The 25,813-nt window shown below is 49.7% G+C and overlaps 2 protein-coding genes across 2 annotated transcripts in view; one reads left to right on the forward strand and one right to left on the reverse strand.

The window, feature by feature from the left end:
* The window catches only part of TDRD12 (tudor domain containing 12), a 3,486,095-nt gene that overhangs the window by 3,454,527 nt on the left and 5,755 nt on the right, over positions 1–25,813 (forward strand). The gene's annotated exons all lie outside the window — the stretch shown is intronic.
* The window catches only part of SLC7A9 (solute carrier family 7 member 9), a 715,482-nt gene that overhangs the window by 295,761 nt on the left and 393,908 nt on the right, over positions 1–25,813 (reverse strand). Inside the window, exon 8 of the mRNA XM_085639452.1 lies at positions 14,156–14,279. Within this exon, the coding sequence (XP_085495578.1) occupies positions 14,156–14,279 (124 nt within the window). The remainder of the gene's footprint in view (positions 1–14,155; positions 14,280–25,813) is intronic.

Consider the following 25,813-nt stretch of genomic DNA (forward strand, 5'->3'; position numbering starts at 1 on the left):
TCCTGGCGCGGAAAGCTATGTACAAGAACTGACGTCAGCGCGCGAGGGCGGCGTCTAAGTACTCCGACGACGTCATTCCGGCGCACGACGCCGACGACGGACGCGGAGCCGCAGACGACGCCTTGCGACGTGCAAGGGGTATTGCTGACGAAAAATCTTCCGGATCCAGTCTGACGCCTGGGGATATTCTAAGGTGAGGAATCTAACTAACTAATGTTTCTTACAGATACATCGTTACCGAAGGTAAGTAACTTGTTCTTTTCGTTTTTGCAATTTTATATAACGCAAACTCGACCTGAAGGCATTGGAGCGCTTTACATGAGCACCAGTTGCATTACAGTTAGACACATTCATTTTTAGGCACATAGAGAATAAGTGATTTGCTCAGAATCACAGGATTTTCAGCCTCCGGACAAGACTCGAACCCAGTTCCCCAGGTTCTATGTCGGCCATTCTAGTCGTTACGCCACATCCTCTCCCAACAGAATATAAACAGGAAAACTGCACAGTTCCCCATGTTTGTAGGTATCGCAGATGGAGATTGCTTTCATTTCCCTCCCTGCTCTTTTGGACTTGTTAACAGCAAATTAATTCAGCCTGAGCCAAACATAGTCTGCCTTTCCCCTTCCACTTTCAGAGACAGCAGTGCTGGGGCTTTGGTGCATGAGTGCACGCTCGTGTGTTACTTCAGGAAAAAACTGAAGTGGCCGCCATATACTTAGTTTTTTTTTTTAAACATTTCCCTTAAGTTCTTAATTTTAGGGAGTCTAGACACACACCTCAATGGGAAGTAAAATCACACTCGTTTTACAACATGAAACATAGTTCCAGCAAAGGGAAACAAACACTCAAAAATAAAATCATTTATAAACCCGTATTTTTTTCTTCATTGAAGCACTGAGACAATTGTGTAACGCTTTGCAGTATGAGAGTTCAGAAAACAGTGCTTTTTTACATGACTTTCAGCCATGCTGAACAGCTTGTGTGCTGCTATTCAGCATGGCTAAAATACATTGGCAATGCCAATAGTTCTTGGGTTGCAAGACCTATTGGCTTAAACAAGGCTTTTTTTTTTAGCATACTGTTTTCCTTAAAGCAAAACAGGAAACATGATTTTTTTTAAAATAAGTTTAATAAAACAATTTTTAAGAGTAGACAGTGGTCCATGTGACTGTTGCCTTCCTTTAACCTCTTCAGTGCCCCGCCCTTTCCACGCCCTGTGCCGGGCGTTTCATTAGCGGGCGGGGTTCATGACGAGATAGTCTCGTCGTGGGCACAGCGCAACCGCGCTCCGTGACGAGACTATCTCGTCATGGGCACTGAAGGGGTTAAAAGGGTTTTGTGAACATTTACAAAGGGAAAAGGAGCTCTTTGGGACCCCTTCCTGTTTGCAAATGGCTTACCACTATATTTGGGTAGTCAGTAAAGCATTAAAACTTTGCGACCAGATTTCGGTGGTAAAAAAAGGCTGATTTGCATATAACCAGGTCTAAACTGGGGTGGCATGGTGAGCAAAAGAATGATGGATTTAACCCAGATCTCTTGACTGGGGTGAATGTTTTGATTTGTTCTGCATTCCGTCCATCAATTGTGAGTCTTTTGCAGAACACACTCCTGGACATTCCCTTTGATGGCATTCGCCTTTTTGGCAACAAGTCAGATAGTGCGCTGGAGCGTTTTAAGGACTCGTGGGCTACGGCCAAGTCCTTGGGCCCTTTGGCAACTTGCCCTCCTCCGTCTTCTGCTTTTTGCTCCTTTCGTGGCCACGGAAGGGGCGCCCTGACACGTTCACTTCAGAGCCACAGGCCTGCGCAGCAACTGTCCCAGCGCGGCAGCGGACATGGAACCCGCTGAGGTGGGTCAGGGGGCCAGCGGGTGGGTCAGTTCACCTCCACCACTGCCTCCAAACCTTCCTAGTCCAGTGTTTCAGACCCATCAAACGCCAGTGGACGTCAGGATTCACCATCACCTCCCCCACTGGTGCACCATCACTATGGACAGGTGGGTTTTACAAATAGTCCGGAGGGGCTACTCCCTCCCCTTCGAGACTACCCCTTCAGCCATGCTACCCCAGTACCATCGCATGTCGGGGGATCACTTGGCACTTCTTCAACAGGAAGTCATGGCCCTCTTGGCCAAGGGGGCCATCGAGCGCGTTCCTGTGCCAGAAGTAGGACGTTGTTGCTACTCCCACTTCTTTCTGGTGCCCAAGAAGGACAAGGGCTTGCGTCCTATCCTTTTTTTTTTTTTTTTTTTTTTTTTTGAAACCGTTTATTACAAGACTCAAAAATATACAAATATGGGCCTACAACCTTCCGGCCGGCCGCTAGCAGTGAAAGGAGCATACGATATACATTTATAAAACACATGGTGCTGCGGCCGAGCATGCACAGGAGGTAACGTCGTTGCGAGCCACACTGTCCTGACCCCACTATACGGTTCCATTTTAAACTTAAAGAACAACAACTACAAACAAACCCACAAGGCAATCCTCAATTGGAAATAGCAGCACGTGCTCCCCTGGAGGGGGGATCCTAGCCATCCATAGGAATCTCACGAGGGGGGAGAGATCAGAACTAGGGCTGGGTACACCCAATGCCCAAGTACCGGGGGGATGAGTTGGCTAAGGGGACGGGGCCGGCGACGGATCGGGCAATAACGGTGGAGCACAGATTCCCCCGCGGTAGGCGTTCCAGGGGCCCCACACTTTCACCCATGTCGCAGGCTTACCTCTCGCCACATACACCACCTTTTCCCGAAACATGCACCAATCCATATGTTCCTTCCAGGCCGAGACAGTCGGGGGCCTCTGGGATCCCCACAGCTGGGCAATATCACGCTTGGCAACCATATACCCCAGAGTCGCCCACCACGTCTGCGGCACCGAGTAATCGGTAGGCTCCCACACATTCAACAGGCATCTCCTCGCTTCGGGCAACAGCGCCACATGCGTGACCACTCGCAGCACCTCATGCACACCACGCCAGAACCCCGCCACCTCCGGGCACTCCCACAAGATATGCAGAAAAGTCCCCAGCGCACCACACCCGCGCTTACACAAACCGTCCTCAGCGTAGCCCATACGCAGGAGCTTTGGCCCCGTCATGTAGACCCTGTGGAGTATCTTGAGCTGGACGAAACGAAGGCGAGCCGGTATGGCCACCTCTTTCGGGGAGGCCACCGCGGAGATCCAGTCCTCGTCGTCCAGCTCCAGCCCATCGGCTACCCAAGCCTCACGAAGGGCAATCAACAAGTCTGAGCGGTCGTTGATCAGTTTTTCGTAGATCAGTGAGATCGTGCTGTCAGGGACGTGTCCGTCCAGCACTCTATCCTCCAGGGGGGAACACTCCGGGATGGAGGCAACGTCCGGAAAGACGGAGCCCAGCGCATGTCGGACCTGCAAATACCGAAAGTATTCGCTGCCCTGCAACTGAAATTCCGTCTGCAGCATTTCAAACGTTTTAAATCCTCCCCTCGTCCAGAGATCCCCCACTTTGCTAATGCCTATTAAGTCCCACTGCTCAAAGCCCTTCGAGGTCCACAAGGAGCCCAACCGCTCAGACGCATATAGTGGTGACGCCCGGGTCAGACGGTCCTTCCACCCCATAGCTGCATTGGCCACGTGCCACACTCGCACCATGACACGCGCGGGCCCCGTTAGGCGAGCGTCGGGCGCGCTAGAATAGAGCGCTCGATAATGGTCACCACCTGGAAGTAGCATCCTATCCATTTCAAACGCCGGGTTTAAGGCTGGCCCATATAGTCCCTGATTAATCGCAGCTAGCTGGGAGGCCCAATAATACCGTTTAATATCCGGGAGGGCTATCCCCCCATTATACCATGGGAGCGTCAGCTTAGCCAGGACAATACGTGGCCTCCCGTCCCAGAACAGACGGCGCTGCAAACTCTCCACTTCGCGGAAGTAGCGCGCCGGGACGAGGTCCATAGTGTTCTGCAACGCGTACAGAAAACGCGGCAGCGACATCATTTTAAACAATGCCGCCCGGCCGAGCGGCGAAAGCGGCAAACGCCGCCAGCGCGCGACATCCTCTTTCAGACGCTGGAGGGGGGGAAGCAAGTTCCGATCATACCGAGCCTCCGGGTCCAGAGTGATGAAGACACCCAGGTACCTAAATCCCTGCGGGGCGACCTGGATCGGACAGCCCCGCGGGAGGATAGGAGCCTCCCCGGAGAGAACATACACACACGATTTAGCCCAGTTGATGACCAGACCGGAGTTACGACCGAATGAATGCAAAACATCAACCAGTACTATGAGTGATTTACGTGGGGAAGCTAGGTACAAGAGGATGTCATCAGCGTATAGGGATACGCGGTCCTCATACTCAGGGGTCCAGCGGAGACCACGGATGGAAGGCTCCCACCGCAGCCACTCCGCCAGGGGCTCCAAGGCAAGTGCAAAGAGGAGCGGCGATAAGGGGCAGCCCTGCCGCGTGCCCCGGCCCAGCTCGAACGGAGCTGACACTCTTCCGTTCACCACCACCTGCGCCAATGGGCCCGAATACAGCAATTTGACCCAACTGATGAACCCTGGGCCGAATCCAAACTTCGCAAGCATCGCCCAGATATATGGCCACTCAAGCGTGTCAAACGCCATGGTGGCGTCTAAGGACGCCAAAATGGCCGGCTCCCGTATGAACGGGGCACGTGGGAGCACACCGTGCAAACGCCGCAGATTAAGGGCTGTGTTGCGATGGGGAATAAAGCCTGATTGGTCCTGATGAACCAAATCGCCCACCACACCGACCAGCCGATTGGCCAGTACCTTGGCGAGAATCTTGGGCTCCGCGTTCAGTAGCGAAATGGGCCGATAGGATGTAACCCGGTCCCGAGGTCTCCCTTCCTTGTGGATGACCACGATTGTAGCCAGACGCTGGTCCAGTGGGAGGGAGCCCACCGAGTGTGCCGCCAGGAACATAGCCCGGAGGTGGGGTGCCAGCGTATCCGGTCGCAACTTGTACAACTCGATAGGGTTGCGTCCTATCTTTGACCTTCGGAACGTCAATCGCTTCCTCTGAAAGAAAAAGTTCAAGATGCTCACGCTTGCTCAGGTCTTGTCTGCCCTAGACCCGTAAGACTGGATGGTAGCGTTGGACTTGCAAGATGCTTATTTTCATATTCCCATCCTGCTAGCCCACCAGCATTACCTGTGGTTCATGGTAGGCCACGAGCACTTTTAGTTCACCGTGCTCCCTTTCGGCCTTACCAGCGCCCCTCGGGTGTTCACGAAAGTGATGGCGGTGGTCGCAACTCATCTGCGCAGATCAGGGGTTCCAGTCTTCCCCTATATCGACGACTGGCTGTTGAAGGCGGGCTCGCCCCAGGCAGTCATCTCCCACCTCCAGACTACGGACGACCTCCTGCATTTGCTGGGGTTCTCCATCAATGTGCCGAAGTTGCACCTGATTCCCTCTCCGAAGCTCCTCTTCATCGGAGCGGTTCTGGATGCAATGCACTTTTGGGTCTATCCACATGAACGGCGAGTCCAGGATATTCAGGCTCTGATTCCGATCTTTCGGCCTCTATCCTGGGTTTCAGTCAGGATGACCCTGAGGCAGCTGGGCCTCATGGCCTCCTGCTGGTCGATCATGCCATATGGCATATGCAGTTTCTACAGTGGGACCTGAAGTTCCAGTGGGCATAGCATCAGGATAACCTGCTCGAGTCCGTCCAGATCTCGTAGAGCACTGCACAACAATTGCTGTGGTGGCTCACAAACCGGCATTGGGTCAGAGCAGATCCCTCTCCCTTCCCCAACCAGAGCACACAGTGGTGACGGATGCGTCCCTCCTGGGATGGGGTGGCAACATGGGAGAAGCAGAGATCAGAGGCCTCCAGTCTCCTGTGGAGTCCCGGCTCCATATCAACCTTGTGGAGCTCCAGGTGATCCGACTTGCACTGAAGGCATTCCTTCCCTCTGTCAAGGGGAAGGTAGTGCAGGTGTTCACAGACAACACCACCGCCATGTGGTACGGCAATAAACAGGTCGGGGTGGGGTTGTGGACCCTATGTCAGGAGGCTCTGTGCCTCTGGACATGGCTGGAACATCAGGGCATTTCCCTGATGGTTCAACACCTGGCAGGTTCACTGAACGTCAGGGCGGATGAACTCAACCGCAGTTGCATGATGGATCATGAATGACGTCTTCACCCGGACGTGGCGCAAGGTCTCTTTCAACAGTGGGGAGAGCCTTGGTTAGATCTATTCGCCACCGAAGAGAACGCGCAATGTCAGCAATTCTGCGCATTGGAATTTCCAAGGCGGCACTCGCTAGGCGACGCTTTTCGTCGCGAGTGGAGTTGCAGTCTATTGTACGCCTTTCCGCCTATACCACTTCTGCCCAGAGTGCTGAAGAAATTCAGGTGCGACCGGGCCCTAGTCATTCTTGTGGCCCCGGACTGGGCTCAAAGAGTTTGGTATTCCGAGCTACTCTGTATGACCATCGATCCCCCAAACCGACTGCCTCTTCGGGAGGATCTTCTGTCGCAGCAGCAGGGGACGGTTCTCCACCGAAACCTGTCCAGTCTCCACCTCCTTGCATGGAGATTGAGCGGCGGCAGTTGATTCCTTTCGACTTGCCTCCTGAAGTTTGTGATGTCATTCTGGCAGCCAGGCGTCCCTCCACTAAGACGGTATACGCCTGCAGGTGGAACAAATTTGTGGCAAGGTGCACAGCAAAGGCTGTGGATCCCTTCTCTGCCCCTCTTTCAGAAGTCCTTTTGTTCCTTCTTTCTTTGGCCCAGCAGGGCTCTACTCAGGGCACTATCAAGGGCTACCTTTCTGCTATTTCAGCCTTACTCAGCCTCCCTGATCAGCCCTCTCTTTTCAAGTCCCCTGTTCGAAATAGATTCCTCAAAGGCATTACTCACCTTTTCCCTCCTATTCCTTTTGTGATGCCACAGTGGGACTTGAACCTGGTTCTCACATATTTGATGTGCGCTCCCTTTGAGCCTCTTCACAACTGTCCTCTATGTCTATTAACTTTGAAGACTGATTTCCTGGTTGCCAGCACATCCGCTAGACTCTTTTTTGTAAACCTCCTTTTCTGTCTGTCTATCCAGACAAGGTTGTGTTCAGAAGATGTCCATCCTTTTTGCCAAAAGTTGTCACTGCTTTTCACATCGGGCAAACCATCACTTTGCTCACCTTCTTTCCGCCTCCTTCCAGAGAGGACGAGAGACTCCACCGTCTGGCCCCAAATCCTGCGCTCTCATTTTACCTTATCCGCACACAACAGTTCCGGGTGGATGACCAGCTCTTTGTTGGCAACGTTGGCGCCAAGAAAAGTCGGGCCGTACACAAGCGGACTTTCTCCAGATGGGTCATCTTGTGTATTAAAGCCTGTTATTCTCTGGCTAAAAAGGAGCTTATGGTGGGGCTGCTCGCCCATTCCACCAGGGCGAAGTCTGCCACTACGGCGTTGGGACGTGGTGTCCCCTTACAAGACATCTGTCAGGCAGTGACGTGGGCCTCGTTGCACACTTTTACTGAGCATTATTGCCTGGACAGCCAAGTCCGGAGAGACTGCTTCTTTGGCCGTTCTGTTCTCCAGGATTTTCTGGTGTGATCTTGGTTCACAGACCCACCACCGGGGTTGGTATTGCTGGGGTATCTATTCTAAGGTAAGCAATCTATCACTACGTGTTTCTTTCAGATGAACAAGTTACTTACCTTCAGTAACGATATATCTGTAAGAACATTAGTTAGTGATAGACTCCTTACCACCCCACCCATCCTTCCCATTCTGCGAACTGATTTCTAGGGTTAAGGTCATCCCTTTAAGGGCCCTACTTTCGATGCACCAGTGGTCAGTATCTTGCATGGCTCTGCGTTCCTGGCGTGGAAAGTCGTGTACAGAACTGACGTCAGCGCTCCAGGGCGGCGTCTAAGTAGCTGCTGCGACGTCATCTCGGCGACCACGATGCCAACGACAGACGTGGAGGCGCACAACTCCACCTTCCAATGCGCAGGGGTACTACTGACCCAAACTTTCCGGATCCAGTCTGACACCTGGGGTAATTCTAAGGTAAGGAATCTATGGGGGGCGTGGCTTGGCTGGCTGCAAGATGGCCTCACTTTAGGTGGGCTCTGCCGGCCAAGCTTTAAAATCTGTCGCAATCCTGCAGATGACGGCTCCCTGACCGCCTGGTCTCGGCGTCCTTACCTTCATCTCGTCTTGGGGTGCCGCTGGACGCTTTCTGCACCTTGCTCTGCCGCTCCTGTGCCGAGCTCTGTTCCTGGGCCTGCACCTTGGACTCGGGCCTTCCAGCTGCTGCCTCAAGGCCTCAGACCAACTGCGCCTGGAGCGCTGCCCCGGCTTGCGTCCTTTCTTGCTACCGAAGGGGCCTGATGTGTGTTCCACCTGCCGGGGGCTCTCTGCGGCGATCCCATATCAGTGCCCGCTCGGTCCTTGCTCGCTCCACTCAGGCCGGGCGACGCGGGTGGCGTGCTCCCGTGACCCACCCCACCGCTGCTCCTCTCTTTGCGGTGCAACTCCCGCCCTCATCGGCACCCGGATGCGGACTTAATCCCTCTCCGCCACCCGACCTCACATTGCGACCCGCCTCCCTGCCTGGACCCTCCCTGGCCCGGCGCAGCCTTTCACCCGCCTTTGCCCTGCACTGCTGCTGGCTGCCTTGGACCCCATCGACCTCCAGCCTCGGGCACGGTCCAGACGCGGGGCTGCCCTTCTACCGGCGATACCAGGGGTCTCCATACACTGCGGCTTCTCCAGGCGGGCCTCCCTGCCTTCCACTGCTGCCAGCTCCTGATACGGCCTGATTGCTGCCTGTCTACAGCGGACTGGGGGGAGTGCTAATGGGTCGGGGGTAGCTTGTGCCACACTGCGGGCCCCTGCTCCTGTTTAGTCTCTACGCTCTTGCCAACCCGTGGGGTTCGGCCCCGTGCATGCTAGGCCTCGCGCCCCTCCTCACATCCCTGCCACGCCGCTCTCCACAGCTGCACTCCTGTCAACACCTGCACTGCTGCCACTACCGGTGCCCCCTGACGTGTGGCCCACGGACTCCTCCACAGTTTTTGTCTCTGGGTTTGAACTTCCACATTGGTGCCACGCGCTGCTGGGTCGCTTTCCTGTCTGCTGGCTGACCTGACGGCCTAGGGGGGCCTACTAACACTTTGTCGTGGGGAGGGACCGCTCGGATCGTCTTTGCTCCCTCCTCCTGGTATCTTCCCAGGTGTCGCCTTCAGCACCATCTTCTTGCTTTGCCAGACGCCCTTGCAGCTGTGAGTGTTGTTGAGCCACCACCAAGAGGTGCTCCCTGTTCACTCTCCTCTCGGCTAGTGTCATGGGTAAGGCCGACCCCAAGCAGCCTAGGCTCACCTTCGATCAAGGCTGCCAGATGTGCAAGGAAGGTGTGGTCGCCGACAGAGGCGATCCCAACCCCCCCGCGGAGATGGCTGCCTCCTGGGAGGACGATCTCAAGGCCATCATGCTGGACTTCAAATCCGCCGTCTCTGGCATCGTTGCCCAGCTGGACCAGCTTTCCTCACCTCTTGACGTGGTAAAGTCACAAATGGATTCGCACTTCAACCGCCTCCTGCATGCCGACATGAGGATCTCTGACGTTGAGGATGCCGCCACCCAGGATCGCCAAAAACTACTTTAAATGGACAAAATCCTGGAGCTAATACGCACCAAAAACGAGGACTTGGAGGCCCGCTCCAGAAGAAGTAACCTCCGCATCACTGGGGTACCCGAGTCCACAAACATCTCGCGAACAGAGGATTTCGTGGAGCAACTGGTGCGTGAATTATTTGGAGATGTGCTCTCCCCAGTCTTTATTGTAGAGCAGGCCCACCACTCCCTTGGCCCCTGTCCCACACCTGGATTGCCGGCTCGCCCTATCAGCGCCAAAATCCTCAACTTCCGAGACCGCGATGCCATCCTCTGGGTGGCCAGGGACAGGGGTGAGGTCCGTCACCAGGGCAACGCCTTGTCCTTCTACCCAGATTACACTCTGGCGGTGCAGGCAGCCCAACGCGAGTTTCTGCCTCCAAAAACATGAGATGCCGTACTCCCTCGTGTATCCAGCCAAGCTGCGGGTCCGACAGGGCTCCAAAACCCTTGTCTTCCCCCATCCTAAAGATGCTCTCACTTTTGCCAAGAAGCTTGATTGCACCAACCGTTCTACTCCAGCCCTCTCTCAGGACCCTTGGCCCCGCTGCGCTCCTCTGGGGTGGGGACTTTAATGTTGCACTCTCCACCGCCATGGATCGCTCTGCCCCACATGCCTCCCACCCCCGTGCTGCGGCATTTCTAAACTCCACCCTTGCCGAGAACTCCCTGTACGACGCTTGGTGCCACACGCATCCCAATGCCCGCGAGGGCACTTGCGTCATCGGCACATGCGGTTGTTGGTCCTGGCTGGATCTCTGGATATCCTCTCCTGATGTCCTTTCCTGGCTCACTTCCGTTGATCACATGCCGCGAACTCTTTCAGATCAAATGCCAGTTCAGTTCGGTTTCCGTCTACCTCTGTCCCCCCGACGTGCTTTCTCCTGGCAGCTACCATCTAACGCTCTGCGTGATTCCGTCTTTTGTGACAAGATCCAGACCGCGATCACTTACTACTTTGAGCTCAATGAGGTCTCTGTGGACTCCCCTTCCACTCTTTGGGAGGGTTTCAAAGTTGTTATTTGTGGCGCATGTATCTCTAAACAGTCCAGGGTCCTATGCTTCATCCGCAACACTCTTAATAAGTTGGAATCCGAAATGAAATGCTTAGACTCCTCTCAAGCTATTGACCCTAGCCCCGTTACACTCACCCGCCTTCACGAGAAGCATATTGAACTCGCTGAGGAGGCTACAGAGAGCTCTCGTTCCTTGGTAGGGAGGCCCGGGCACGCCGTTTTGGCGAGGGCGACCGACCAGGTAAAACCTTGGCCAACCTTCTCCGCCCGGCCCGTGCTGCATCCTACATCATAGCGCTCCAGGACGGTGGCCTAGGTTGTACCACCTCTCCCGAGGAGATCAAGGTGCGTTTCACTGCAATTGTACACAGCAGGTTCCGCCCCCCGCGTGAGGTCCTCGACCAGTATTTCGATACCCTCAAGCTCTTATGGCTCAAACTATCATCGGGAATACCTGGACGAGCCCTTCTCTAAAGAGGAAATTCTGGCCGCCATCAAGAGCATGCCTGGGGACTAGGCCCCTGGTCTGGACCGCTTGGCCGTCTCCTTTTATGAAACTTTCGCTCCACTACTGGTGCCGCATCTGGCCGCTATGTATAATGAGTCCTTCGAGAGTGGCCAATTTCCATATTCACTCCGTGAGGCCATGCTGACCCTTCTTCTCAAGCCGGACAAATCCCCCGAACTGCGCGACTCTTATCGCCCCCTGTCCCCCATTAATATTGATAACAAAATCTTTGCCAAACTGCTAGCGTCGCGTCTTCTCCCTTTCTTGCCGCTCATCGCTCGCCCAGATCAGTCCGGCTTCATACCGGGCCGGGAAACCTCCCACAATCTTTACCGTCCTTCACCAAATCAACCCAGCACTTCCTGCGGTGGCCGTCCTGCTTGATGCCGCCAAGGCCTTCTATACCCTGGAATGGCCCTTCCTCTTCTCCATCCTCCCACGTCCCTGCTTTAGTTCGGTTTTTATTCAAAGTCTCATTATTGTACACTCTCCCCACCGCTCGTCTACTGATCAATTGCATGGTATCTGATCCCATCCTCACTGGACGCCAGGGGTGCCCGCTCTCACCTTTGCTATTCGCTATTGCGATGGAACCACTGGCGGCTAGACTCCGACAACACCACACACAGAGGGGAATCGGGTTTGCGGCACGCGCCCTCTTGGTTTCTATGTATGCAGACAACATCACTTTATATGTTCGTCATCCCCAGGAACATCTAAGTCCGTTAGTACGCGAGATCATACGATTTGGGCATACAGGTCAACTGGAACAAGTCGATCCTCTTCCCTCTCACGGACGCCACCACCCCTTTCACCTCGGACTATCCTTTTGTTTGGGCGTCAGGTCCCACTCGCTATTTAGGTGTTTGGTTGAGCACGGACGTGGACAAACTCTGGAGGGCTAATTTTGGTCGTGCAGTGGACTGGCTTGAGTCGAAGATCCCCCTTTGGAGCCGGCTGCCCCTGTCGTTAGCCGGTTGAATAGCCATTGTCAAGATGGTCGTCCTTCCAAAATTCTTATATTTATTCCTGAACATACCTGTTCCCCTCACCGCCCATTTTTTTCGCAGGATCATCTCTCTTGTCTGGGACGGCAGGCAACCCAGGATCGCGTACGACGTTCTCCCTCTCCCAATGTCATGTGGCGGCCCCTAACTTTAAGTTCTATGCAATGTGTGCTCAGGCCAGCTTCTTGCATTTTTAAGCTTCACCCCACTCCCTTTCAACCACAGGTGGGAGTTGAGGCGGATCTTGCTGCCCCGTGGCCGCTCACCACTGCCCTATTTGCAACAGCCAAACTTCCACGTACTGAAATAGACATGGTGGAGACCTTACGGTGGGCCTGGGAGGGTCTTCGTCGTTTTTCCGGTGCCCCCTTGCTGTCGGCAAACTCAATGCCGATAGTTCGGCACCTGGCTTTTCCTCCACTCCAACCATCCGGCATGGCTAAACACGCCACCCACCTGGGGCTGAATACGGTAGCGGATCTCTATCCGGGGAATACGTTTAAATCCGTGGCTGAGGACTCCGGCCCCATGGACACCCTGCTTTTTTATCAGTTACGTGCCATCTGTAAGGAGTTACACCCTGCGTTCCCTCTGCCTCCCACCTCAATGACCGCTCTGGAGTTTCTGTATTCGTCTTCCTCCCCTCGGAAGTTGGTAACCAAACTCTATGCCCTTACGCTAGCGGCCACCTCCATCTCCACTGATCGCGCTCATGTGGTGTGGGGCGAGGACCTTGGCATAGATATCTCTCAAGCTGATTGGCTATACTGTTGTAAGCAGACTAAGCGATTGTCTCCTAACTATCGCCTGCGCCTTATCCATTTCAAATACTTGCATAGGCTCTTCTGCACTTCTGTTCAGTTGCACAAGCTGGGACTTATTCCCAGTGATAGATGTCTAGGCTGTTCAGCTCCTGTGGCGGATTTCGCTCACCTTGCCTGGTTGTGCCCCAAGGTCTCCGATTCCTGGCGCGAGGTTTGTTCTGCTATATCAGAGATCACCTCTTCGCCGATTCAGCCTGACCCCCCGCTCTGCCTCCTCGGCTTTGTTAAATTCTGCCAGGAAGCTTCCCGCCGTCTAATTGCCATGCTGCTGGTCCTCGCACGGCGCAGGGTTTCCATGTGTTGGGGTCGCAAACCTGCACCTAAATTCGCTCAATGGCTCGAGGATGCATCACTCTGCCAGACCCTGCTGGCTGAATTCTGGGACCTTATGCCTGCTAGAACTCGACATATGGGGGCCCCTTGTCTCCTACCTCCTTGCTCGTTCCCCCAGCGCCTGGCCTCCTTTCCTGCATTACCCTCCGGCACTCTGCCGAGGCGGCCGCCGGTGTAGGGCAGTAATTGGCCTCCCCCCGCCCCTTTTTCTTCTCAGCAGGGCTTGTTTCTCCCCCGAGACTTGTGCTTCTCATACCAATGGCTGTTTCCTGTCCAAATGTGTCTGTGTAACATTTGCCATGCTGCCATTTTATGATGTTCTGAGCTTTTGGTCCCCTTTATGATTTTTAATTGTGCTCCTATACATGGTGCTTTGTTTCAGTGCAAGAATGTAATTTGCTTATGCAATTTTGTCAAATGTTTTTGAAAAATTAAAAAAAAAAAAGGTAAGGAATCTATCACTAACTAATGTTTATTACAGATATATCGTTACCGAAGGTAAGTAACTTGTTCAATACATCGTTAAAGTTACTAGTAGTTACTTAGAGGTTGCATTTGAGTTTTATGTGTCTCCACCTCTTCGCATAAGTTGGTGGAAACACCTACTCCTATTATTAGGTGTAATTTTCGTTCTGGAGTTTCTGAATTACACTTTGGTAGATATTTATGTCTATGTGTAAATCTAGTGGTGTGTCGAGATGACTGCCTATATCTTTACTTTTACAAATCAGGTCCTATGTTTGCTGCCATTTCCATGCCATCACAAAAGGCTAACACTATTTTTTTTAAAACAAATGGTATGCACGTCTTACCACTGCAACAGCTGGCGATTGTAGTAGCTCTGTCGGCGTCATCACACTGAAATATGCAACGTTGATCATTACGTAGCTAAATGTTACCACTGGAATCCCAATTATTATCGACAGAGGTAGATTTCTAGAACAATGGCAGAAAAAAGTTTTTGCATCAGTGACAAGTGAACTGAATAACGGAAAAAATTAGCAACATTTGGGAGATTATTGAAGGCACCAAACAAATTGAAATACTGTAGCACACAGAATACATACTGGAATAGCAATTACAAGTAATAGAAGAAAACTGAGACTCCCGATAAACCAGGATAAATTCGGCACAGTATATGGGAGGAAATCCGGAAAACCCTACTGGAATTTGTGCATAAACATGGATTCCTGCAATTATTGTCAATTTTGAGTATCAGGATTTATATTCCAGTGGAAATTTTGCACTGGGAAATGTCGATCCTGTCTAATTGATATGTCCATGGTGCTGATTTTTTCCTACCGAACTCATGAGGGAATTAGGCTCTCTCCCAGGGGCACAACTATACCCCTTACTTTGGGGGTGGGGGAGGGCTAACACTCCCAGCCAGGGCTGCGCCTAGCACTGGTCGCACACGGTGCAACAGTCTTTTATTGGTGCCCCATCCCCCATTTCCTCTTTCTCCATGAATTACCTCAATACCACTTCCCAACAATGCACCTCATCTGTTTATATCACCTTTATGACAAACATTTCATTTTTTAATACCACTACTCATAGTTTACTCACACTTAGTTATGTTATCTGCACACGTTCTCTGTGCTGTGTGGGTGGAAGGAGTGCCCAGGTGAGTGCACGGTAAGCGATGCAACAGTGTGAGAGTAGGGTACGAGGAGTGACTGCAGGGTGAGTAAGGTGACCATATGAATTTGGGTGTGAATGTAAGTGCAGAGTGGGACGAATTATGCATGGTTATTGATGGGCTTGTTTGAGTGAGATCGCAAATTGAGCAGTGAGGGGGACAGGTGAGTGAAGTATCACATGAGTGCAAGGTGAGTAGTGTGCTCGTGTGACTGCAGAATGAGGTACAGGGTGAACAGTGCAAGTGTATTGTGAGTGCAGAGTGTGTGTGTAAGTGAAGGGCCAGAATGAGGAGTGAGTTGTCTGAATACACAGTGCATTGCCAGACACTTGAAGTAACTCAGCTTGTTATTGACGGCGGCGTATGGTTTCTGATACAAGTTAAACTATTGCTATTATGGCATTAATCAGGGATGAAGGGTGGAGGAAATAAATAATGTGCTGATAATGTGCTGATCCAGAAACAAACTTCCAGTCTTATGATTAGGGTTGCCAGCTCATTATTTTAATGTCCCAGACGGTACAAAAATAAGCAGTCACCTAAAGCCGTATTTACAGCACTTATCTGTGCATACTTCGAACAGCAAATATAAACAGAAAGCCCTTTTATTTGTGTTGTAGGACTGCCTGGATGATCAACGACTGATAATCAAAAGAAAGAAAGACAGAAAGTCCCATTACAAATGAATACGTACTTTTTTATTTATATCCCTATTTAGTGCCAAGACGAGGTTTTTGCAGGCTCTTTAAACAACACATTGCTGGCATTTTTCATGAAATACATTCTCACACTGGGGCTGTAATGTAAAATACAAATGTAAGGAATAGGCAGAGTGGGGGCGCAGGGGGTACTGGAACCAGAAAAAACTAAGCCTCGGTAATCAGTTTACAAAGGTATGTAAATACGCAAATGGTCTTTAAAGACCTGTGAAAACCTTGGGCGTGCCCGGAGATGAGACTCCAGACACTGCCCAGCTGAGCCCACAGCAGCTCGGTGCTTTAAATGGGATAAAATAAGTTCAGGTACTTTTCAATGTAAGCAGTAAATGAGGAGGGGGGGCAATTGAGGGCGGGGCTAGGAAGCAGCAAGCATTTAGTGGTAGCAACATTTTCTTGGTGTGCAGATGTGCATGATAATAAAGAAGTATTTCTGCCATCTGTAGAGTATTTTTTTTGTACATTTTTTTATTTTCAACAACATAGTATCGGAATACATCATGCATCTGTACAATGATTACAACCCCCCCCACAGTGCATCAAGAGCGCCATATCGACGCATATCCAGGCTCGAATTGGAGCACTTCCATGTCTCTGGCCGATGGTTAGTCATCCTCAAGGCTCATTGATGAGAATGGATACCTTAAGAAACACAACAAATAATGTAGGTCTAGGCATTGTGTACTTGTCTGGGCTGGGAGGCACCAACCTCAGCTGCCAACTGGTCCAAAAGGCCTTATCTTTCGTGCCGCAGCTTTATCGTGGGGGCGACACAAATGTCACCTCTGTATCAGTTCCACCTCCCCCATTCGTGGTCCCACTTCCTATGGCATCCCCGTCCCTTGAATACTGTTTTTTCGGCAATCATTGCAGAGTCCATATCTCTGGCCCAGTCTCTCAATAACGGGGCCCCCCTCGACCCCCCCACCACCCCCACCTCTGTGCAATGTTGCGTTTCGCGATAATAAAGCCCAGCGAGGCCAAAGTCTGCTCCGCCTGGGAGAGGTCAGTCGCCGTCCAAATATTAAGAAGGCAGAGCTGGGGGGACATCTGCAGGGGCTTATCACATGCTCTCACAAGCTGACGTGTGACTGCGTCCCAGTACTGCTGTATTTGTGGGCATTCCCATATGATGTGGAAAAAGGTACCTATTTGGTTACAGTGTCTGAGACAGAGCATGTTAGGACGCCTACCCAGTCGGAATAGGAGTTTGGCATCAAAGTAGACTCTATGGAGGATTTGTAACTGGATTAGCCGTAGCCGCATAGGTACGGCTACTTCCCTAGGGGATGCCAAAGCGTCGCGCCTATCCTCGTCCTCTATAATACCCAAGTCCGTTTCCCAGCACCCTTTTAGTTTCTGCATTTTTGCATTTGTCACCCTGAGTGGGACGGGTATGCTCAGACGTGAGTCCCGTGCTCTCCATGCCACTGGAATAAAGCATCCTGGCTGAAGAGGGGTGAAACCCCGAAACCGGTCCTAGGATGCTTGGTTCCAGTCCAGGGAGGACCTGGCTTGGCAGTTCTGGCTGGACTGTTCCCATGAGGCACAGGGTCAAGACTGATTTGCATATGGCTGGGTTCAAACTGGAATGGCATGGTGAGCAAAAAAACGATGCATTTAGGCCCAGATCTCTGTATTGGGGTGAATGTATGACCTTGTTCTGCATCCTGTCCAACTGTTGTTTCTGCATTGGATCAGCCCGGTTGTTGACAAGTTTTTTTGTATGTGAGTGATAGCGCCTTGTGGTCCATGGGGTCTAACAGCAATCTGTCCTCCAGGGGGGATGAATGGGGGAGAGGGATCCCCTTCGGCAAGGCGGCCAAAATAGCATGCCTGATCTGTAGGTACCTAAATGCCTCCGATGGTGCTAGTTGGTATTTTGTCTGGAGGTCACTAAAGGAGGCCATCTTCCCCTTCACCCACATGTCTCCCACTGTGGAAATCCCGATTGTGTCCCATTTATCGAACCCAGGGCATTGACTAAGTCAACCCAGCATCTCAGGCTCCCATAACGGTGTTGCCTTAGTCAGGCGGTTATGCCACCCCAGCTTTCTCGTGACTCTGTGCCAGGTCCCAACCGTACGGGCAGTGGGGCCAGATAACTGCAATTTGCGGGGATTTGTGTATAATGCCCTATTATAGCCGCCCGTCCCCAGAAGCCAACGGTCTGTGCGGAAACTGAGGTCATCATAGGGGCCGAACGCCCAACTATTGATCGCAATCTTCTGGGAGGCCTGATAGTAGAGTTGGAGATCAGGTAGTCCTATACCCACGTCTTACCATCCCATCACAAGCTTAGACATTGCAATGCGTGGGGCTCGGTCTTCCCACAAAAGGCTCCTTACAATGCCATCGATTTGGGCAAAGTAGGACTCTGGGATATGATTGGAGGTGTTCTGTAGCACGTACAGGAAACGTTGAAGAGCAAGCATTTTAAACAGGGATGCACGCCCTAGGAGGGTGAGGGGGAGAGACCACCAGTGAAGGGCATCAGATTTAAGGTGTTGGAGAGGCCCAAGCAGGTTTAGTGAATAGAAAAGATCAACATCCGGGGTGACAAAAATGCCAAGATATCTCATACCCCTTTGGACTGGTGGGGGGAACACCCCACAACGCAAACATTTGGGACTTGGACCAATTTATCCTATAGCCCGAGTGTGAGCCAAAAATGTGCAACACCCGCCGTATATCGTCGGCGTATAAAGAAATGCGGTCTTCATGGTCTGCTGACCATCTGAGCCCACGAATCTCTGGATCCCCCCTGACCCAGACAGCCAACGGTTCCAATACCAGTGTGAAGAGCAAAGGAGACAAGGGACACCCCTGTCTTGTACCCTGATGTAGCGTGAAAGTGGCCGAACAATGGTTATTAACGACTATGTGGGCAGTGGGTTGGGTATACAGTAACCTAATCCAGCGTATCATTTTGGGCCCGAACCCCATGCGAGCCAACACGGCGAACAGAAAGTCCCATTCGATAGTGACAAAAAGACTGCGTCTTCCTCGATAGTGTTAATCCTAGCGATAGCCCCGTTCACTCTCCGTAGATTTCGAGCCGTATTTCTGCCCAGCATGAAGCCGGATTGGTCGGATGGACTAAGTCAGTGATACGAGGGAGGAGTCTATTGGCCAGAAGTTGGTGTCATAAGGAAAGGTTTTATAATAGCCGCGCTGCATCACTTTCTCGTTATACATTTTGTCCCTGTCTTTCTTATTCACCCTCGGGCAGCAGGGTACACACATTCCAGCTTTCTTCGTGGTGGCAGGGCTTTACGAGTACATTGCACTTGGATTTCATCATGAAGGGAAAACAAGCACTGGCAAAGCCAATTTACCTGGACTTGGCACGCTTGCGATTTTTTTAAATTATTTTTTTCCTGCAAACATATAGTGCGGAGAGGTGTATGTGAGTTATGGCTGCTGGTTGGTGGTTTAATATATAGGAGAAATGAGATTTCAATTTATTGGTTTGGAGAGGTATGACTTTCGAAGAAGGCGAGGTTGCGATCTATTTCATCAACTGTAGGGAATTTACAGAAATACAACTATAGAGATTAGGGCAAACATGCATGTGAATGAAAAAAGGTTGTTATAAGCGAGAACAGGCATGTGAAAAAAAGGAAAAATAGGACAGGCAACAATCGGAAGCTTTAAGTAAACATCTGTATTTAATGCAGGAATATAGGGACTGCTTCTTGAGATGGCATGCAATTTGAAGATGCAAAGATGTGAAAAGAAAGTCCTCATAGTAATGTAACAAAATATAACAGTTACAAACGCACACATTGAAAACTCTGGAGTGTATGTCTTGTGAAGTTCATCTGCAAGTTTGGCTCGCTGTATTAATCACAGAAGCAAAGTAGGCCCATGGGTTGGCATCACACAAGGTGGATGGTGTGGACTGCTTCCCCATATAGTGGAAGTGTTTTGTCTGCATTTCTCTGGGTGCAGGTTGGAGATCAGGACACTAAGGTGGGGGCGATGGTGACTGACCTATAGTAAACGGTACTGTCTAACTCACACACCTCATCTATTCGTCTGTGCCTCATTAAAGAGCTTCATTAAAGAGCTTCTCTGCATTAGTGGGCCTTTATTAGTGGAAAATATTTGCATGGACTAGTCCTTCCCTTTTCTTGCCTTCAAATGCCTTGCTAATTTGACTGCTGGTGAAAGAGAGCTCTGACCTTATTCTTAAGAATATGTTTGGGTTTGCCCTGTTTTCTAACAAATGCATGTTTGTGAGCTCACGAGATATTAAACACTAACAAAGAGTGTGTGAATGTAGACATGACATGTATTCCTCCCTTTGATACTGAGCGCTTAGTTTCAAACCATCACATTGTCCCCAGGAAAGAGACTTGTGTTATGTGTACCATCTACAGACTTTGTTTCTTTTATGGTTAGGTGGTGTCATGTATTCCAACCAGAGCATGCCAAAAAAGGGCTAAACCAGGCCTCTGTCAGGACCAAGTACCTAAACCTTTGCTTGTTGCCACAGAGGTGAGCCACTGGGTCTCTTGCAAGCCTTCCTTCATTGCCCAACCATTTGTCTAAGACCACAAACTTAAACACGAGCACCAGCTCAGCAAACTTTACTCTCACCAACACAACTTCATTCACACCTTTGCTCATCACATATGTATCTCGCAATGTGCCACACCAACATATGCCATATAGCTTATGCCCATTAAAGCCTGTTCAGCTTTCTGAAATGCCTTAGACATACCAGACTTCAAAACCACAAATGCCCAGAATGTACTGTTCACCACAGAAACGGTGCTTTCACCAACCTCATCTACATCTCTAATGCACTAACAGGATAAGCTGACACAGACAGTTGAACTACTGCACCTAAGTGCAACACTTGCTGTGAAAACATATATGGACTCCTGAAACAAACACAAATGTGTATTCCTGGGTTTAATAAGAGGCAGCGCCTTCTTCTGGAGGTCATGGTGCCCCAAACCCCCCGACCCACTTGCATATGAGTTTTATGGATATTACATTAATCAATCCATAGGGGTAGCCAATAGCTAGGTTAACAACAAAAAGTTGGTGTCGTAAACGGTCCATCAACTCAACTCAGGAGCTATGGCAAGTTTTCAGGATATACAAATAAAATACATTTACATACTTCGAGCCTGTAGGGAAGGACAACATATAATCAACGGGCATCTTAAAAATCTGGCCTGGATCCAGTCCTCCAGAGCAAAAATAGGACAACCCTGCATAAATCATGCATATAATTCGTGAAAAATGTTATCCACTCACACTGCTCAATATCTTATTCCCTCTCCAGTGGTGTATTTCACCACTCCATGCGTGTGAGTGAGGTGGTAGCAATGTGCCGCACAAAGCGCTACAAAACCACAGAGAACAAATTAAAATAACGCCGCCAAGTTTAACGCAAAAACAAGAAACAATGCCGAAGTCTGCAAATTACTGGAATTCTTACATCAAAGAAGCCTTTGACAGAATTCCTGCTATTTGACAAGAAAATCCAGTCTGTGACAATCACTTTTTTTTGCAGAACTGCTTGTTTGCCCCTTAGCAAAACAAGCATTGGCATAGCCAATAGGTCTCGCTTTTGAGACCTTATAAGTAATTAGTTATGCAGCACAATATCCTTGGTGCAACAACATCAACTGTTGCATGGCTAAACACTAATAAGGTCCCAAATGCGAGACCTATTGGCTATGCCAATGCTGGTTTTCTGCAGCAGCCGAGCAGAGCACTTCCTGTGCAACTGCACAATTACTAGTGCCCTGCCTGGCAGCTCCAAACAGTATTGGTACTCTCCTTAACCGAAGAGAATTTCTGGGACTCGAGGCGAGAAAATGTAAAAGTGGCGGCACTTGGTACCGACGAGTACCGGCTCATTTAAAGCACTAGTTTTATTCAGGTTCATATGCTGGGGAAACGGTACGCTGGTTAGATAAAACAGTCATGTCATGCCGCATTTTGTAATAGTTGTTTCATATGTTAGATACTTGCTTTTTTCTTCAGTGCAGGTTGGAAGGTATATTCAATAGACTGAGCAAAATGTATTAATTTATGGTAGGTCACTTAAATCTGACTGAATTATTTGGTCTTGAGGTAGCACAGCAAATAGGATGTCGCAGTTGTAAATTTCAGGAATTATTTGTTGACAATATGTTTAGAAGACACTCCAAATAAAGAAACATAGTACCAAAACTTCATGTAGTATTAGTGGTCTGAATGAGTATGCTGTCTCTAAAAAGAACAGACAATATAAATTCAATGCAGAGAGGAGAATCCGATCTGAAAAATAGAATAAAAATGCATCATCTGTATGCTTCAGCAGGTTATGTACAGACTACCATGTAACGCACTCTTTAGCTTTATATTTAAAGAGCTTTATATTTTATTAATACACATTTTCTTCCTTCCTTCTTTTTGATTTGTATTGCACCTTCAAAAAATGGTGAAAGCAAACACATTGACTTATGTTTCAGTTCATAGTCCACTTTATAACAAAAGTATCCAATGATCTGAGACTCCACCCGTCTATCTTTGTAGTTAAATATTGTAGGATGCTGGCTTTGTATGTGGTAATGCCAATGTAAGGGCACACCATGCAAAAAGTACAGACGACCCTTATTGGTTACAGGGCTTAAATTAATAATCCTAAATACTCGATTTGTGGAAGTGTGGTCAAGCAGTTTAGGCTTCTTAGAGGGTAATGTTAAGCAATATAGCTTACATACAGTCAATAAATGACATACGCACTCAAGAAGAAATTCGAGACCAATTTAGAAAAAGAACAGGTTTTCATATAATTTTAGACACCAAGGTCATCCGAATCAGGTAGGTACTTTCAGAGTTATATATTTTTGTTGCAATCGAAAATACAGTTGACAACGTTTTTTGAGGTACGAGCCTTGAACGCTTAATGGTAACCTACGGGAGAAACATACACTGCATATGTATACTTGAAAACATTTTTGGAGGGTGCCTTCTAGGACTTACGATCCTTAGGGGCCAAGGTCCAAGAAACCACCAGCAGTTTGGTTTTACCTGCCCTGGCGTATCCGGGTGCAGAGATGCTGGTCACGTTGGTAACCTTGAGTGTTACACAAGGGAGATTTGGAATTTGAGGGTCACTGCAGCACACGGACACAATCGGTTCACATGAGCCCAGGCTGGGAGGCTCGGGTGCTGAGGTGTTTTGTCCGGCGGGTTGCTGTATTTAGAGGTTCTCACTTGGCTTTGGCGACCTGGAGAGGAAGAGAAAACAGGACAGCATGGCCACTCTTAATGAAGACCTTGTGGATCCTGAAATCCCTCGATGGCAGGTCGTTGTCAGTGTTAGTGGGGTCCGGACTAGACACGCAACAGGCCTTGGTATTTGCAAGGGCTCCTGTACCCGGGGTATTGGTGCCGAGAGGCTCCGAAAGGGGTCAGCACCTTGAAGACTTGATCAGAGCGATGGGACTGACCTCTTGGAGTCACGACAACCTCTTCCTGGTTAATTGCTCCCTCAGTGGGCCCAATGGCCAGCAAGACAGTCAGTGCCTCCAGATGCAGGGGGTGTCTCCACAACCCCAAGGGAGCTAATGCTTGGTTGTTGAAGCTAAGAACAGTCATCCAAGGGTTTGGGACCCTGTTCAGCTTCTGGATGAGTCAGTCTTTGTGATTGTCGATGTGCAAGTAGCAAGGCAAGATTTGGTGCCAATCTCAGTGCAGGACCTCTGTTCTCATGACTTCAGCTCTTCTTTGTCTGTCCTTCGGTTTCCAGAAGATGAGTCTGAGTTCCTGGTGTCAGGGGGATCCCTAAATACTGAACCTAGGGGTATTTAGGGCAGTGTAGGGTAGCAGTCAGTGGGCTACTTACCCCTGGGGGGACTACACCCCCTATTTGAACACTTCTTGGGGCGAGTGGGCATAATCCTGACCTAGAGTTCCTAGTTTAACCAAATTCAAAATAGTGAAACCCTTGCGTGGCTGTCCACTTCAGGTGTCCCACCTTAGGGGTGTGCAAAGCCTGGATTTAACCCAGATCTCTTGACTGGGGGTAAATGTTTTGATTTGTTCTGCATTCCGTCTATCAATTGTGTGTCTTTAGCCTGAAAGTGTGCCACACCTTCTGACTAACTAATTACCCTCCTTCTCTGGTGCCAAAAGGGTTCCAGGGCAGGGGGTGGCATTCCCCAGGTCTGGGGGAAGCCATGATCGCATATCAAGTGTGGCAGAGGCTTTGAAGCCTCTGGCCTTGATATGCTAATACACTACCCGTCCTGCTGAAAGAGGTGTGATCACTATCTGCTGGAGAAGGCATTGTTTCTCATCTCTGAGTGCGGGCTATCACCTACAGGGGCTCAGATACTCGTCTGTGGTGGCAGGCTGGGAGATACCAGTTAACCAACACACTAAAGGACTAGTAGGTTTTCAGAGGGCACCTCTTAGGTGCCCTCTGGGTGCATGTCATAACAAATCTAATACTGCCATCAGTACAGATTTATTAAGACAGTGTGTTTGATACCAAACACCTTTGGGTTCAGTGCAGCCATCATGTAGCTAGGTAACTTGTAATGGCCAGTGCCCAGTACATGTCTGCCTTCACTTGTAATATCTAGCAATGGACTAGACATCACAGGTGCCTATCTGCTCATGCAGATGCGCACTCACGTATAATATAAGGCACCCTGCTTTAGGGCTGTAACGCCTGCTGTAGGGGTGACTTACTTATAGTATATGCAGTGTACCTTGGTATGCCATACAGGGAGTGTGCCATGTCATGTTTTCAAAATGATTTGCACCATTTCACGCATTTTGCAATGACAGTCTGCATGCTATTTTTGTGTGAGTCCCTTTTGGTGGCATAATACATGCTGCAGCCCACAGGGACCCTTTTTAGTACCCATGCTTTAGGTACCAGGGGCACCATTTGCTAGGGACTTACAAGGGTGCTAAAGTCCTTGCCAGTTGTGTTACAATTAGACATTTACCTTGTATAAAGGTAAAGATCACCGGCACTGGGGCCTGGTTAGCAGAGACGCAGTGCACTTTGTTAAAAAGCATCAGTACAAGGGAAGATAGTTGGGGTGACCATATCAAAAAGGGCACTTTCCTACAAATATGGCATAACTTAATTAAGCCTAAAAAAAGCTTGCTTGGAAGCAAACCACAGAAACACATGTTGAGTGGTCTTTGCGATCTTACTAGTTTTCGACCTCTGTTACTGACCTAGGTAATTTCACATGCTCCATTTGCCACTACATTTTCTCTAATGTTTCCCAAGAGAGGAACATCAAGTCTGACCATAAAGTCGTCTTTGAAATCCTACGAACATCTGATCAATGACCCTGTCCCAATGTACTTTAAAAGCCATATCATTTGTCATGTTTTTTTACCCTAGAGTTCCTGTATGAGAACTGTGATGCTGTCTAAATTGATATTTAAAAGTCAATTATATGTCAACAGCCGTGACTGGTGCCTCATTGTTTGTTGGGAAATCTACTAATAACATCCCCTAATATGTCTCATTAAGATACACCTCTGAAAGTAACCCCTCTCGGTAATTTCCTGTTTTCCACATTAATATATATTGGAGGAAGACTTAAGGCAAGAGTGACCAGAATGAAAATGAGAAAGTCAGCAGTTGACAGTCAAGACCGCTTTTCTAGGAATTAACCTTTTTGTAGCATTTTGAGTAGAAAAAATTTGTTTTTGAACATGCTGATGGGTACATCTTTTATGATACCTAAGAAAGGGGGGCAACATTCTTTCAAATCATTCTACCTTGTTTTGAAGTATTGCTGTCAACCATTCCATAGCAAATTGATACAGGGTCTTAATCCGACCTAGACCCAGCAATGGATGGTCTGTTCTATCCGATGTAAAGAAAGCCTACCACCAGCTAATTTTTCTCTTGTCCCATTCCCCTCAGGCACTCATGAGTCACATTGCTATTGTGTGTGAATGGGGTGCCTTTTGGGAGAGTTGGAGGAAGCCCCAGTGTATTCATGTTACCCCTGCAGAGCAGAGATTGCTGGTAAGTCCTCAGAGTTTCATGAAAGCCTTGCTTCAAATGCAGGTTGCAACCCCTCGGTGATGCAATGGTATTTAATAGGTTGTATTTTCTTTAT

This window comes from Triturus cristatus, chromosome 12 (assembly GCF_964204655.1).
Source record: "Triturus cristatus chromosome 12, aTriCri1.1, whole genome shotgun sequence".
Lineage (NCBI taxonomy): Eukaryota > Metazoa > Chordata > Amphibia > Caudata > Salamandridae > Triturus > Triturus cristatus.